The sequence below is a fragment of the Eutrema salsugineum genome, unplaced genomic scaffold (assembly GCF_000478725.1).
Source record: "Eutrema salsugineum unplaced genomic scaffold, Eutsalg1_0 scaffold_7, whole genome shotgun sequence".
NCBI classification, from domain to species: Eukaryota; Viridiplantae; Streptophyta; class Magnoliopsida; order Brassicales; family Brassicaceae; genus Eutrema; species Eutrema salsugineum.
Window position 1 is genome coordinate 657483 of NW_006256486.1, and position 17168 is coordinate 674650.

A 17168-nucleotide genomic window follows, 5' to 3' on the forward strand; every position below is an offset into this window, starting at 1 on the left:
AAACTCACTCCTCTTCAGGAACATAAAACAATAAAAGACTATTTGCTAGTTTAGAGTCTGTTATCTAACAAATGTTTCTAAGAGTAATGCTGCATATATCCATGGTCTCCTTGTAGTGTTTTGTGTCTTGCCAAATCAAGATATTTAAATATCGTCACTTTTGGTGTGTTGCTGCAAGTAGAAGACTGATTTTGTAGACATGTAGTGTGTTTGGAGTTTCCCAATATAAACCTATTTTGATCTCAAACAGCATCTCTGAACAAATTTACATAATGAAGAAAGTTGTGCAACTTATGATTTGAATTGCAAAGTTTCGTGATTCTTGAACGACAAATCTTGAAAGAAAAATAGAGCCGGGGACTTCGCACATATTAAATAAAATGCGTTTAGGTTTTAGCTCTAAATCAAAGAAAATTGAGATATGTAACTAACTCGTCTGCTCTTGTTGATACAACATCGAACGACAAACTTGTTTTTTTTTTTGGAACTTATTTAAGTAAGAGATTTCCATTTATAAATATATCACGTAATGGCTTGGGTATAAAAAACTAGACTATTCTCTATACTTAATTTAACGAGAGGAGATTTGCAAGCGCATCCCTGGATTTTCTCAACAACGACTTAGCTTCTTCACTCTTCTCGAGTTCAAGCAGAGAGATAATCTCAGCCTTGAAATCTACTTCCACTGGATGCAATGACGAGACCATGCTATACAGTTCGATGAGCTCAAGCAGGCATTGCGAAGTAGTCACATGAACCTGAGGGAATTTTTTTACATTCAGTTAGGATTTAGAAGACAAGATATTATACTACCATCATTTTGGTTTTCTCAAATGACATTTCCATCATATTCAGCTCATGCAAATGATAATTTGAAGATCGCCAAAACCATTTCCATAGCAAACTACTGATAGGTGAAATCTTCTTGTATGAAAACAATACATTTTGTTAATGGAAGGGACTAGACCTGCTTTAGTTAAACACACTCATATACTTAGTCAAAACAAAGGTTCTTCCTGTCTAGAACAAAACCTCATAAAGCATTGATGAACTAACTTGAGAAGAACTGTAATGCAAGTAAACTAGAAATAATTACTGAGTTTTTTTCATCAAGTTGCCCCGATTAAAACCTAATAAGGAAATCAACTTGGAATTTAATACAAATCAGAGAAGAACAATACCTGCGCTATCTTCACTGTGTTTATGCATTCCAGTAGTTTCGGGACCAGTGAATGATATAACTGAAAAGCAAGCAGAATACTTCAAATGCAGTAAAAAAATTATACACGCGTGAGGTCAAATATGTAGATGTGATTAGTTACCTCATGACCGAATTTTGTCGCATCACTAGGTTGAATGCCATCCATAGAGTCATTCCATAGACTCCGAAACCTTGAACAAAGCTTTCCCACACATGAAATTCCAGACATTTTTACTGCCCAAGGAAAAATCAGATTGGTATTGGTTAAGGTTATAAAACATTCTCTGGAAGATAAAGTGAGAGAAGAAACCAGTACCATTCCACTGAAAACCAGGTGATAACGAAATTAGAAGAACATTAATCAAATCTGCTTTCCGCCCGAGAATGTCATCAACGGTTGCCACTTGGATGCATGACTTGACGCATTCCATGATTTTTTCAAGTGGGATATGTCCGTCTTCTCCGTTTTCTGATTCTGAAAACAAAGGGTGGACGGCTATTCAGATTACCGAGACAATTTTCTGATGGCACAGTACCCATTTTCTAAATGAGTTATTCAATGAGGTAAGGGATGTCTCATTTGATCGATCAAATTTCAGTTTATGGCTAAACAATCATCTTCAGGAGGCAACACTTGACGTGCAACTGACTATTTCTACCACAAGTTTCCTAATCTAAGTACAAGTTTTAACGATTAGTGATCTCAACATATTTTCCAATGTGACCACGCAAATAATCTAAAGGTGTTATCAATCAAAGTATAGGACTAATGGGATTGTCCATTGGTCAGTAACAACCTGTTTTGACGGCATCGCTTGCTGACTGAACTTGACAACTTGTTTTGACGGAGGCAGTATTACACATCTCATATAACATAGGGAAAACGGCACTGAAAAACTCTGGATCGCCAAAAGCTATAATGACCTGATAACATAAAATCAAAAAATTCAAAGATCCACTAACCGAATAATGTTGTGTAAGAACTGCATAGTCAGTATGTTAAAATATCATGAGCCAGCTCTTCTTTTTTGAAAAATAAGCTGAAACTCTTTACTTACTTTCTCTAGACAAGAAAAGGCTGACTCGCGATATTTCTTAAGTTTCTTTCTGCATGCAGAACAGATAAGATTCAAGATAATAGTGGGAGTTTTTGGATCCTCGTTAGCAATTGCCTCGTGGCACGAGACTGAAAGAGCACCAAGGGCATCCAAAAGAGCATCCTTTCCCTGTGAACACAATTATTGATATAAGAAAACTAGTGCAGAAAAGGTGCCTCCATAAGGACAAGAAGAACAGAGCTGCAGCTAATAGTGGAGCGACAAAAATTTATCCTCTCAAACTTAATCCTTCTGTTATAATTTCATCTTATTTAACATTTTATGAACCACCAAGGAAAAAGAAAAGAATAATAAATATCAGAATGAAAGAATTTGCCACACCTCCCATAAACGTCCAGGAATTTCATTAAGAAGACATTGCAGCAATCGGTTGTGTTGCGACGATAATGATTCATCCAAGACTTCAGTTAGTTTGCAGATTGCCCTACCAGACTGCAAGCAAGTTGAACTGTTCTATGAGTACAACAGCGCCAGCGGAAATATCAATTAGTGCAAAGAAGAGAGAAGAATTGGCACGAGAAAGATCATAAATTGCCTTCTTTTTGCTTGCCCACGAGGATGAAGTAATGCTCTCGCAAATATGATTCACAATTTCTTGCAGATACAACTGCAACGTGACCCTTTCACCACTTGTGATTTCTTCCCACACCTCCTCAAAGAGGCTCGAAATCTGTTTGTCATCCTCAAATCTGGAATTTATAATAACTGTAAGCTTTTCATATATTGGCAAATAGAAGAAAATAATTTATGCAGTTTCTGCGTCTAGAAAAATCGGGAAACGGTTTAAAGATGATAAAGGAAAATTTGCCACATTTTTGCAAGAGAGAAAGATACCATCTAGCACAAATTGCGAAAAACTCTGGATCTTACTTGAGGAATGAGGATGGTATTTGAACATGGGAGTTACGACTTTACAGCTATAAATTCTTGAGCTTATTTCAAGACTGATATCAGTTATTATCAGGTTACAAGATCCTTGTGCAAAATATTTTCCATGCATCAGACTCAACAATATGCGAAACCAATGGTTTACCTGGAAATAAATATAACTGGAACAATAGCTGACTGATGACCGCTCATAATATCAGAAGCTGTAGATGAGAAACTTTTGAAAAGACTCGCACATGCAATCTGGGAGCTTCTATCACCAGAGTGCAGAGCTGCAGTTTCTTCGATTAAGCTTTGAGCTTGAGAGGGGCTAGAATACTTCAATACAATGCCACATGCACTCGAAAAGGCACGTTTTGCAGCAGAACTTTTCTCCTCCTTGGCAACAGGAAACAAAAGTCTTAGCAGCATTCCAGTGAACGGCTTTATCTCGGTACCAACTCTTTGAACTAGTAATGAGATAAAGCTGGCAACACCAACCCTGTTAAGGAAAAATGAAATTTCATATCAACATCTACAATTGAATACATGAAATCCAATAAAAGAGACAAATCTCCTACACTACACTAAAACCAGTTAGACGATATGAGGATGAACGAGAAGGTATGGAATTAAGTCATTTATAAACAAATTTAACGGTTAAAGTTAGACGAGCCCATTGAGACAGTCTGAGTTCATTAGGACTGGCGAGAAGGTATGGAATTACGTCACTTATATTCAACTAATTGAATGGTTAAAGTTAATCATGTCTACCTTATGTGAATTCAGTTCTCTCTCGGGAACTCTTTACAAGTTATGAAAAAAAAAATCATATCCCTTGCTTAACTTCCTAAACCCCTTTTTGTGTGTTTTTAGATGGCAGAGGCAGAACACTGGTAAAAATGGTTTATCAGAATGACACCCGGTTGCAATTGATTTCCTACTTCTAAGATATATACTGTCAGACTAAATTCTCAGTAAAGATATCCACTGTAGCAAATACAAGGGGTGCATAAATTAAAATACCGGATCGCTATAGGAAGGAAAGATAGAAAGGGGTAGACCAAATATGAAACCCATTTAAATTTACTCAGAGTAATGTGTTAGCTGTGAGCCAAACAGAAGAAAATAATGGAAAAAGCAATAATCATTCAATATCTCGCAACTAACTACCTCCACTATAATGATCTTTGAGAAAGAAATTCTTAAATGTCCTACCCGCCTCAGCATCACCACCCAATGTAATGGGTTTTGCCCACTACTAATGACAAACTTCCTTTTCTTGAATGCAATCAATTTGACGAGGGATTTTTTTAGTTTTTACCACAATCGCAAGTTCTCTTACCTCCATCACATTCGGTAGTAAACTTGACAATACTAACGGCCAGAACCCAAATCAAGAAAGATAGTCCCAAGTAAAGGTTGTAGAAGAATCACTTCTATACTAATAAAAGGTTTTGAATAACTGACCTCGTATTGAGGCCAACACTACCCCGAACAAGTTGAGTGAGACGAGGAATCAACTGATCAAGTGATTCAATATCCACTATATTAATACACAGATCAAGAGTTTCCCACATTGGAGAGCCTTTCGAGATTGAAATTCGTAAATTTTCAAGTTTCTCGGTTTCTATGCCAATATTAGCAGCATGCAACTGAAACACGAAAAGATTAAATTTAATGCGATGTCAGGAAAAAAGCGAAAATTTAATCTGGAGCTGCCGACATTAAATGATACCTCAACATAGTTAAGTCCTTGGTCTTCAAGACTAGACAAACTTTCCAACATACAGCAAACTAAGTCTGACAGATGTGGACGGAGGGCAACTCCTGCACCCTGCAAACAGAAACAAACAGCACAAAATGAAGTACAGATAATGCAGTGGTATACAGTTCAAATTTAATTAAGTACTTCATGTTTGGAGTCAAACTGAAAGAACACATAACACTTGAAAAAAATATCCCAGATGCTCGTTTGTTAAACTAACATCCAGCTTATATCTGTCCTCCCAACCAAAAGCATTAAAAACGGACAACACGAGTCTAACTTCTGCTATCTGGATTTACTAATTACTCAACTGTATTGAAGAATAAAAAATATGGGGGGTTATATATGAGCACTACTATCTTAGATCACCAAATCTACCAAAGTTAGGGCTAACCTTCGCAAGCTTCATAACAACTCCAATTGAAGCCTTACGGACACTGTCGACTTTACTCATTATTCCGTCTGAAAGCAAAAGAGGAAGAACAATATCCATTGCTTGTCTAGCATCTGATAGTTCGGTAAGCGTGACATCACAAATCCTTATTGTTAAGGATGTCACGGCACGGCATAACTTATCACCAGCATTTCTCACAGTCTCTTTGATGTCATCCATAGCACGGAAAGCAGCTATCCATAGTCTTTTTAAATGCTCCCCAACCTTTTATATCAAGAGTGCGTGAATAAATAATAGCATTAAGAAAACTCAAGATATGGAGTTTAACATCATACATTAAGTAGAATTTACCAATGTAGTAAGCAGAGCCGAAGCAAGGGGAAGTTTCGTTTTAACTGTCTATTAGAAAACGAAGATCTCACCTGGTCAAATTTGCGACCTTGAATAATATCAGCAAGGGCAAGACAGGATGCCTCACGGGAGCGCCAAAGCCTTGAACCACATTGTACTAGCAGATCATCAAAGATGTGATTCAAATGTTCGTCAACAGCTTTCTTAGGGTCTTGTATCAATGCTTTCCAAATGTGTGCCATCGCATCCTACCAAGATTACATGAACAGTAGCAGTTATAGTCGTTCAACTTAAACAAGCCAAATACTAGAAATGGTGCCACTCCGTTCAACTTAAACAAGCCAAATTTTAGTCGTTCGAACAATGATGAATATTATCAGTAAGCAAAAGAAATTAAAAAACAATAATATTATGAGCATTCCAGGATGAATAGGGCCCCAGATTGAATAACCCCCGCCAATAACAGGTCAATATTATGGAAACGTAGTAATCTAACCTGCACGTTTTTGTCAGGATCATATTGGTATCGAATCAACCGCGGAATTAACAATCGCAAATGTGGTCGAAGAGCATCTCCTGCTTGTTTGGCTATCTTGGAAAACCCAAAAGCAGCTCCTCTCTTTGAATTAAGAGATGCTTGGTGATTGGCTAAATCCATAAACTTGTAAATCAAATCTGGTTGCCCCATTTCATTTGCAAGATTACAAAGCTCCTTGTACGTGCTAATTTTCCCTCCACTGGGACTCTCACCGATAGTTCCCTCTTGAAACACTTCAGTCTCTTCAACAAGCTGGATAAGAAAATACTTAAGGACCAAATACAAAACCTGGAGTATCAGAAGGAAGGGCCTAGATGAATAGATTATACCTTTATAGCTCGTTTTCTTTTGCTTGTGCCAGTTAGAGTATTAACCAGAGCATCTACCAGGCTTTTTTTCATTGACGCATCACCGAGTTCATAGACGATGCTCATGCCCTGGGATGCCAGCTCCTGTGTAAGTTCATTCTGGTCACCTAACAAATGTGAGAAAGCTTCCTGCAAAAAAATATTTCCGTTAAACAACAGTTTGTACAAGCTTCCACCCAGAGTGGTTTTGACAACACCTAACTGGCAGGGAAAAAAAAAAAGACAAAGCAAAAGATTGTCACAGGGTTTCATGTTAAAATAGTAATGGAGATACCGGTACCACGCTCCAAATGGGTAATGCATCTATATAAACTGGAATGACAAGGCTCTTAATTTTCTTTTTAGTTGTTATGGTACAGGAGCAGGTGACACAGGATCATGTGTGCAATAAAAGAAGAAGGTTACAACTGCAAAGAAGTTTCCAGGTGCTGCTTGCTAACCTGAATTTTAGGAAGCATTAGCTGGATAGATGGCTGCTGGCCACAGTACATGATCAAAGATAGTATCCATACAGTTCCAGCACATCGTTCATCCTTCCTGCTACTGTACAGAAGAGTATCAAAGAGTTTACCAGAAATTGTTTCTCTGGTTATCGCACGGCTATCTTCACCAACACCAGTTTCGGCATCAGACAATTTTTTTGACAAAGATTTAACTTCTCGCATCAGAAAATTTGAATCCGTCGAAAGAGATGTATAATTAGTTTTTAAAATCAGATCAGCAGTAACTGGTACACCACCCCAGAGGAAAGATAACGCCTCACCCGCAGCAAACAAAATTTCTTCAGCCTGACCAACAGCAAATGTACAATATTTAGGGGTTAATTCAGTTCAGCCTGATCAAATAAACAGGACACAGAGAAGTGGCAAACAAACCCACCTTTGACCGTGAAAGGCTAAATAAAAGATCAAGCGCTATTTTCAAGTGTGAAGATGACATTTCATTTGAACAGATATGTCCAAGAGAAAGAGCAATTTTCTGAACAGATTTTATATCATCACCAGAGAGCAGCTTGCTCAATCTTTCTTGCAGAACTTCCAGCACTTGAGTCCCTGATAGAGCAACTGAGCAAGTCAATCAGCTGAAAACTCGTATACAAGTTACAGACAGGCTCTTGGCATAAACTGACCTGGACTAGAATCATTAATAAGAAGAGGTAATGCGCCACAGATTCCAATATGACCCAGAGCTTCCATAGCAACCGAAGCCAGTGGTGCAGTCTCCAAGTTAACAACATCCACCAAACATTTAACCGCATTTTGAGTAACTGCTTCAGAAACCTGTTTCGCAGAAAATCCTTAACATGATACCATAAAATATTGAAAAGATGTAGTCATTTCAAAAACAGATGTTAAGACGTGGTAAGCTGGCAAATGTAATTTAACGCTCAAAATTTAGCCAATCAACCACAAGCCAATTAAGGTACAATACAAGAAGAGACATACAGAATTGAGATTCCTAGTACCATCATTATTCTACAACAATCATATAAGAAAGTCGCAATAACTTACAGCGGGCATTCTATATAAACATTGTGCTGAAACATATCCTACAGCGCACAATCCCCCATGGTGTGCCTCGAACCTAAGAAAGCAAAAGCTTAGCATTAAGAGGTTTCTAATTCCTGCAGCCACAAGCCTTGTTGCAATACAGATTCTAAAAGAAATGAACAACACCTTAACTTCTGCGGCGATTGGGAAATAGAAGCTATCAATTCAGAAATCAAGGAACATGATTCGGCATCAGAAAGAGCACAGGATGCCATTCCCAGTAAACGTGATGCAGATTCACGAGTACTCAAGTCTGTATGACTAAGCAGACGCCGTAGCCACACAATTTTCTTAGAACAGTAAACCTCAACAACCTTCATGCAAAGAAGAAAACGGAAGATGGAGGGTTAACTTAGGATAGATCTGAACTGCAAGAAAATGGTTAAATTGAAAGGATAAAGAAATAATCAGAAAGTAGACCTCTGGAAGGTAAGAACCAACTGAAACCAATGCTTTGGAAGCACAAGCATGCAATTCAGCCGAGCCTTCGAATGCCAGGGAATGTTCCAACAACAAACACATCCTTTGCGCCGAATACAAAAATTCAGCACCTACTGCCTGGGTATCGATCTCCTCCATCTGCAACTCAAAACACTTCACTAAAAACTTAATCATGACCACATAGACTTGCGACGGAAAGAGAAGCTTCTGGCCTCTCATTTCTGAAGAATCTAACAGTTTTGGCTGTTGCTTGAGAATGTACTCCAGCATCTCAACAAATTTTGGGTATTTATGATCATGATTAGAGACTATACTGCGACCTTCTTCTTTCAGAAAGAGTCCTTCGAGTGCTAGTTCCCTGAAGTAGAAAAATGGAATAATACACATCAGTTCATGATGGATCAACGGAAGAGGATTTGTTAAGTATGAAAGTCATTTTGTCTTATCACAGAATTCCGTCAAGTGCCTCATCTTGAGGTATATCAAACTCACAAATGTACTACAAAACTAGAAGGAAAAATATCAAACGAGAAGATTGTATACCCTTCGGTGGAAAATGTTCAAAGACTTTTACAAGTTTCTAGGGCTTCCTCATGTGCGTTGAATTTTATTTCAGCTTTGATTTATCATAAAATATGTGTACCCATAAGAAGAATCTATTGGGAGAAAAAAAACTCATTTTCTGCAATTAAACATGCCACAGTCACAACAACACGCAGTGAGATAAAGATAAACTCCAGTACCGTATATCTAGCTTCGGATCTGCTGCGCTGAGCATGCACATATACAGACTTGGACAATGTTGTGAATTATACAAAGAAGTTGCCCATCGCAAAGCACAAAAGCGTGCTTCATTTTGTTCCTGGTCAATATAAGCCATAAAGATACTAGATTTTATAAACTCGAGAAAACATGGGAACAAACTATCTTGAAATAGTATACAAACAGAGCAAAAAATATATATTCTCGCACGCAGTGGCGCAAAGAAGCGAAATAAATCATATCCGAAAAGTATACATACCGCCAGAGAATTTGCTAGCAGAAGAACCTCCAAATCCCTGAGAATATTCTCCGGGGAGTCCTAAAGAGATGGATACCAATATTGACATGGTGAGCCTCCAAAAGAATGCATAATAGGAAAATGAAATCATAGCATAAACTTTTGGAGCACGAGGACCATAATAGAAAGAAAATGATTAATTGTCAATATAACGTTAAACTAGCATACCTTGTATGCAGCAGCAAGAGATATGATTGCCTCCTGGATAGTTGAACGAAGAGATTGGGTTTCTAACTTCAGCGCGTCAAAGAGACGAACAGCCATTTCAGTCTTTTCTCTGAAAGTTAAGTCCACAACAAACAAAATGTCTGTAAAATGACAGGAAAAACAAATGTAGGGCAGTGAAGAGAAGTCCTTACCTAAAAAGCTGAGGCAAACGTTGTGCAATCAAACCAATAGCTTGAAAAGAAAATGTTTTGGTCTCCCTTGATAGCGCATCTGAAGGAAAGCATGTAACATATCTACTTATATCCTTTTTTGAACACCTATACAAGAAACTCGGGACTTTATTTATTCAAAAATGCTGACCTGCTTCTGAGCCTGTGAAACCGTCAAGCATTTTCAGAATAGCACTCAGTATAACAGGGCCCATAAGTTTCAATTGATCTATCTTCCCCTGCATTTTCAGAAAGAAAGATTTGAAACCCAAAAATGAAAAAGAAAGGGACTTCTAACATTGAGTTGAGCAAAATATATTTGAGTTATTTTCACAAAAAGAATTAATAGATATTTGCATTCATAATCTCTGCTATTACACAAAACAAACATAACAGCAAGATTGAAGCATAGAAAAAAGACTTACATGCTTAAAAACCCACACGGTGAATTCCATTCCCATTTGCTTTAGCCTTAAGGTCGTTCCACTTCCTGTCCCAAGAAGACAAGGTAGATAGCGAAAATACTCAATAACCAACATGAAAAAATAAATGGAGAACCATATTCATAGGGAACAGGCACCAAGTGATTCAAGAATTTCCTGATCACTAATAATTGAACCCTCTTGAAAGAGAAGCCAGCGTCAGGAACAAGCCAAATCATTCTTCTTACAATAGTCAAAACACAGATCATTAACTTTTTCTTATAAGATAGTCGTGTCTGTAGTGCAACATGTTAGTTTGAATTTGATTGACTATATAAAACTATTTACGAACAAATAATATTTACATAATTATCTAACTAAACAGATATACAAACAGTTCTAAATGTATGTCATATATATTAACCGACATACCATACATGCAGCCAAATATGCATTGCAATGTTGCAGGAAAACTATTTGCAGCTGCGATAGAACGACAGAAACCAGACATGAGCTTCACTTTCAAGGCTGTGTTTCCTGGAGCTACATTATGTTCTGGAGCAACATGTCCAGTGGAAGTAGTGCCTGCATCAAATTGATGACTGCCAATTTAGCATGGACACGGAAAATAAATACCCAAACACGAGAAGAAACCCTCAACACTCCAGATCTCCCAAATATATACGAATCAGTATTACAATAGAGTCTACATACTCAAGGATAAGACATAGTCATGTCATCCACGAGTAGCAGAAGAAAACTTAATTTCAAACATTTAACCTTGCAGGAAACATAGACCTGGTCCTAAATGCTAGGAATGGATTAAATAATATCACTTTTAAGCTTTCCTAGAACAAAAATGATTTGAGTGTCCAAGAAAAATTAATCAAAATGTTGGAAAAATAAAAGAATCACGTACCATTGAATAGTACGAACAGTCTGTTTATCAACTTGGGATCATCCAAATTTGTTCCAGAAGCTTTCTTTTTTAGAAGCTCCTCCCCTCTCTTAGCTACAGGTTCTTGACTTGAATGAATTTTAACCAACAAATTCATACCAACTCTCAGAGACATGAAGAGTAGAAATGAAGTGCAGAAGGACAGTGATAAAAAAAAAGTATTTCATGTCACGTGACAAGAACAAAGCATGTCATCTGGCAAAAACATAAAGCAATACCTATCCACTGATGCAGCAATGTACAACGGATATACAGATTCACCAGGCAGGTCCATGGTTGCAATGACATTCAAGATCCCCAACTGCTTAACGAATTGATCGATTTATTTTAAACAAATTAGTTCTTAGTGACAAATGTATAGCTTGGCAGCAATAGAAAGAGATAAGTTTGAAGTTTTAAGACCTTTCTTTTCGTAAGCATGTCCCCTTTCAATGCTTGCTTTCCCCTGATGCGATTAACTTGAAAAACTGAAAGCCCAGGAGGAGGTCCTCCTCTGAATAAGAAGGTCGAGTTATTATTTGATGCAGATATAACTAGTAGAACAAAAGATTGTCGAAAAACACTCGAATGGATTCCATACCCTTGAGGAGCTGGTTGATACAAAAGCATATGAAGGCAAAAATCCAGAAACAATTCTTTATCCTGAGATGCAATCAGAGATCTATACTTTACAGCGACATCATCACTGATCTTGCTTGCATGACACTCTCCAATAACCTGAACAAAAACCAATTGGAATTTCAGGATATTGAAAGGCTAATGATTGTGTGTAGTGCAAATAGACATTCTAAAATGATCATCTATACCACCAATTCAGCCCAATAGTCTTCGCCTGCGTATCAATTTTTATAAGACTTTAGGAATCACCTGATATCGTTCCCCACATAAAACCTTTAGGACTACCAATATATGCAGCACTAACCACTATAAATGCTTCAAATAGAGAAAAAAAAGTCGCAAAAGGAAGTGTCACTATAAACAATACGAAGACAAAATAAAGCAAACATATTGGCTTTGTCATCTAAGTAACGATTTAGAAAAGAAAAAAAAAGATGTATAATAGTGGAGATAAAATAGATATCCAATTTCACACTAAAGGAAGGACTGAGAGACCACCTTAATGGCAATTCTCAAAACAATCTCCTGGTGCTGCTGAGGAAGCTTCGAAACATTCTCCAATGTCTTAGGTGCAATATCCTCTCTTTCCTATAACAGGAAACAAGAACCAGTCCTCTAATTTGGTTAGCAATATTTCCACTACCGACAAGCATATGCAAATTCTAACAACGTGATGATCAAATAACAAGATGACCAAACCTTAGCAGGAGCTCGTTCAAAAGCCATCTCAACATACACGATAGCGAAATTCCTAACCATAGGAGAAGCAGCAGGGTCGGTGTACAATTTCCATAAGTCCAACAACGGCAAACCAATTTCATGCTGGTGCTTCACTCTCTTGTTTACATGACTCAATATCTCAAGAACCTGCCAAATCAAAGAAAAATAAGGGTAAATCAACAAACATTGAGACTGGATATCACGATTTCCTATAAACTTCCCACCATAATTTCTATAACGGATATCTCTTGCTCGTACGATTTTAAATCATCAAACACTAAATTCAGTAGAAGAGCAAATTGCCTTGTTGCGAACAGCGGGAGATTGGGAGGAGAGAGATGATATGGTAAGGGGAAGGAGCTTCGAGACTAGGGCTTCAAGCTTGGAGTCGTCGCAGAGAGCGAGCCTAGTGAGCATCCGATCGAGCATTTCCTCCAACTCGCCGTCCGATTTGGACATCAGTGAAGGCGAAGAAGAAGACGATGAACCATCCATATCTATTCTCCAAGTTTATTTTAAGTTTCTGAATCTTTGCTTCGTTTTCAATGTGCTTGCTTCTTCCTGGGTTCTTTTCTTCTTATGCTTTTCCTCAGACTTCCCGTCTTGGCGGACAAGAGAAGTAGAGTTGTGGACAAAACGACGTCGCATAAGAAAGCTTCCCTTTAAGCACGTTAATGGGCCAACGTCATATAACACATCTGGGCCCGATATCTAATCCAATAATGTAAACCCAATCCGTTCAATTTCCAAACTTTTCCAAATCACTAATTTGCCAACCATTGTACAGTCAAATTCTTGGTAATGTGTTATTTGGTAAAGTTACAATAATGTGTAAGACTAAATCGAAGTTCATTACATGATACTCTTAACTAAATAATTGTCGCACTCTAAAGTCAACTATAAATTGAGAATTCCACAAACTTTTTCCAAAGTTTATATATTTCCTACTCTAACTAAATCAATGAAGTAATTTGCCTCTTTATAGGTTTTGGTGAAGAAGAAGAAAAATAACAATCTCTGTTTCCTAATTTTGAATCTCAACACGAGCTCAACAAAAATACACATACGAGATTAAAACCTAATTTCTTTGAAGTTTGATTTTGTCATTGTGTACATGTAGTATTTAGAGTAAGAAATTATCAATTCCAACGCTAGATTATGTACAGAAACTTCCATTTGAAAGTCATCTTTCCAACAAAGCGAGGATCTATCTTCACCCTGAAACAATAAAACACAAGACGTTATATTGATAATGCCCATATACGCTTCACTCATCATCATTTTATCTAACAGCAGAAAAAAGGTGCTTACGCGGCTTGAGAATACCGTAGTACGCGCCTTTAGCCCCAAGCCATTGAAAAAGCATAGTTAACCACCAGTTTACCATCAAAGCCAAAGTTCTACAAATACCAAAACCAGCACCATGTAAGCAATAAGAAGATTATTTTCAAGTGGTAATAATAGAGACAGATTCTTGATACACAGACTGGAGCAACTGAAAAATCTCCTTACATTGTATAGATCGTCTACTGATTCATCAGGGTTTGGCGAGAAAGCACTGTTCACATAGACAAACTTACAAACAAAGAAAACTGTCAAGGCTTTTAAAGGATCCATACACATAAAGAAGAAGCTGTGTTTTCTTACCAATGAGTCAGAATGAAGTTGTCTTCTTAAAAAGTCGATCACTTTAGCAAATTTATCAGTCCCCGGAATCTGTTACACGCAAATTCCAGAACATTTACAACGCAGAAAGATCAAAAAGTAATTTAAAAGAATGTGGGAATTATGCGATTTTGCCTAGATTGTGAAAGTAGTAACCTAACTAAGCAACTTTTACCAAATACCAACGCTCAAAATTCATCAACTCAAAGCCAAAAATACAGAAACTATCAAGAAGATTCATCTCTCTGGAAGAATTGATCAAACAAAACCCTAAAAGTATATCCCTCAAATGCGAGCGTGGAAGGTGATAAGATTAATACCTTGAATTTAGATTGTTTGAGTATAGGAGCACCTCCAGTAGCTCTTAGATGAACAACAACTGTTGTATAAACATAAACCGGAGTAAATTATCAAAAACAAAAGCAGACGAGATATCATCAAAAATCCTCAAACAGGGATCAAAATTCTCTATTTCAATTCGACGAAAATGAATTGTTAAACATCAATCGTTTCATTTATAGATTCAATCGAAACAATTATCGAATTCCATGGATAAATCGAAGACTCACCTTTACGAACAGAGCTCGGGGACTCTGTCGCCATTGATGGTTCGTAAGATGGAAAGATACCTGAAGAAGACGTCGCTCTCTTCCTTTTTCCGTCTACTACATCTGACAGAGAATGAATGAATTAAGGATGACATTTTGGGCTTTTAAAGCCCATATTAAACCTTTTTAAGAAAATAGCCCATATTAAATTATTATCATTCGAAACAAATTTGCAAAAGGAAAAAATACGGAACATGTCAATTGTTTGAATCATGTGAATCGGGTAAAAAATCCAAGCGGGAGAAGGAGAAAAACCTGAACTGCTTCTAAAGATCATGTTTTCCATCTTTCATTCGAGATATCGTTCAAGAAAAGCTATAAGCAACAATGTTGGAGATACTTTGCTAGATTTTTTTTTGTCGAAATTTTTTATGATTCTATTATGTGATTAATCTCTATTTTAAAAAATTTTAATATTTATGTAAAATCATGCTTACAATCAGGACTAGAAATTCACTCATCGTAAATTACACAATAACAATTACTCTAATGCACACATAAGAGGACCCAGATAAAGCTATCATACTTAAATCCCAAGCTCAAGCGATTCCGATATATGTTATGTCGTGTTTGTGTTTTCTTCTCTTGAAAGCTATTTGCTCCAAACTTAGAAGTGCAATTGCCAATTTTTGGTGGAGCTCCAAGGAGGAAAGCAGAGGTATCCATTGGGTATCTTGGGACTCCCTTTGCACCCATCTCGCAAAGGGAGGTCTCGGGTTCAGGACTTTTGAAGAATTCAACCTCGCTCTCCTAGCGAAACAGTTGTGGCGCCTCCTTCGGTTCCCCGACTCCCTACTGAACCGGGTCTTAAAAGGAAGATACTACAAATACTGTAGTCTCCTAGAGATTACTGTCTCCAACCGTCCGTCATACGGATGGCGAAGCATCTTAGCTGCTAAACCCCTTCTAGCTTCGGGCCTTCGTAAGAACATTGGATCGGGGTTTGAAACGCTGGTGTGGTTAGATCCGTGGATCCCAGACGACCCGCCCCGACCTCCTGTAGGAATACATGTTGAACGAGATCCTCTTCTATTCGTCAACTCCTTGATTGATTTTGAATCAAAACAATGGAAATCAGCCCGACTTCGGGAGCTTTTCCCGCCTGAGGAGATAGCCCTTATCCTAGGGATTCGTCCGAGTCAAAATGTCTCGAGAGATGGATACAGCTGGTCCCTCACTAAATCCGGTAATTATACGGTAAAATCAGGCTATTGGATTGCGAGATCCCTATCTCGTCTTGCTTGTGACCCCCCTCTTCAGGGACCTAGTACTACGGTACTGTCGGCGCAAGCTTGGAAGTTAAAAACTACGCGAAAAATTAAACATTTCGTGTGGCAATGTATTACGGGTTGTCTGGCGACATGCCAACGTCTAGCTTCCCGCCATATTGGAAGGGATAAAAGATGTCCCCGGTGCGGTGCAGAGGAAGAGTCTATTAACCATGTTATTTTTGAATGCCACCATCGAAGCAAGTATGGGCACTCTCACCTATCCCTTCGGCACCAAGCATTTTCCCCCAAGCTTCTATCTTTGGTAATCTTGACTACCTGTTTTGGAGAGCTAAGGAATTTGGAACATCTGAAGAAAATATATGTATCTTCCCTTGGATTATGTGGTTCTTATGGAAGTCAAGGAACAAAAAAGTCTTTGACAACATAGATGATCTTCCCCCAGATATTCTGGAGCATGCAATACATGAGGAGGAAACTTGGAGGAATGCTAACGAGGAGGACTATACCTTAGAGGTGACAGGAGTTAGACGAGAGCTTGGAAGTGCGTCTTTGACGTCCATCACGACCTGTTACTTTGATGGCTCTTGGCACGATTCAGATCCTCTCAGTGGCCACGGTTGGCTGGTATCGTTGGGAGACAGAATACTCCGAGTTGGACGTAGAAGCTCGTCGCGTAGTCTATCGCCCCTCCATGTCGAGCTAGACTCTCTTCTTTGGGTTATGAAGTGCATTCTCTCGGCCAACATCCAATGTGAAACTTTTGCGACGGATTGCCTTGACCTCCTAGCTATGACGGATTCCCCAGCTGAGTGGCCTACATTTGCAGCTGAACTTGGGGATTTCAAAGCTATGTTTTCCCAATTTAGATCCTTTAAATTAGTTTATATTCCTCGTCTTTGTAACGTCCGTGCG

At 38.1% G+C, this 17168-nt stretch overlaps 2 protein-coding genes across 4 annotated transcripts; both read right to left on the minus strand.

Moving 5' to 3' along the window:
- Positions 1-339: 339 nt before the first annotated feature.
- Positions 340-13334, minus strand: LOC18011357 (proteasome-associated protein ECM29 homolog). Of its 2 annotated transcripts, XM_024150614.1 has the most exons (35): positions 13055-13334; positions 12731-12898; positions 12530-12619; positions 11994-12130; positions 11816-11906; positions 11632-11714; positions 11375-11481; positions 10888-11040; positions 10459-10523; positions 10185-10272; positions 10016-10094; positions 9825-9933; positions 9618-9677; positions 9340-9458; positions 8576-8954; positions 8282-8469; positions 8117-8189; positions 7735-7885; positions 7485-7657; positions 7046-7393; positions 6567-6734; positions 6196-6489; positions 5771-5947; positions 5349-5612; positions 4925-5023; positions 4657-4841; positions 3353-3688; positions 2855-3008; positions 2641-2751; positions 2260-2427; positions 1999-2125; positions 1518-1676; positions 1323-1435; positions 1182-1241; positions 340-758 (listed from the first exon to the last, which is right to left on the minus strand). In XM_024150614.1, the coding sequence occupies exons 1-35, from the start codon at positions 13244-13246 to the stop codon at positions 567-569; spliced, it is 5460 nt and encodes a 1819-aa protein (XP_024006382.1). In that variant the 5' UTR covers positions 13247-13334; the 3' UTR covers positions 340-566. The 2 variants fall into 2 exon arrangements, with proteins under 2 accessions (XP_024006382.1, XP_024006383.1); XM_024150615.1 differs by lacking the exons at positions 12731-12898; positions 13055-13334 and having other exon boundaries at positions 11375-11476.
- A 425-nt stretch (positions 13335-13759) lies between these two features.
- LOC18011358 (ubiquitin-like protein ATG12A) lies at positions 13760-15083 on the minus strand. Of its 2 annotated transcripts, XM_006392641.2 has the most exons (6): positions 14986-15083; positions 14737-14795; positions 14399-14467; positions 14264-14326; positions 14063-14151; positions 13760-13969 (listed from the first exon to the last, which is right to left on the minus strand). In XM_006392641.2, the coding sequence occupies exons 1-5, from the start codon at positions 15017-15019 to the stop codon at positions 14092-14094; spliced, it is 285 nt and encodes a 94-aa protein (XP_006392703.1). In that variant the 5' UTR covers positions 15020-15083; the 3' UTR covers positions 13760-13969; positions 14063-14091. The 2 variants fall into 2 exon arrangements, with proteins under 2 accessions (XP_006392703.1, XP_024006384.1); XM_024150616.1 differs by having other exon boundaries at positions 14264-14467.
- Positions 15084-17168: the final 2085 nt, after the last annotated feature.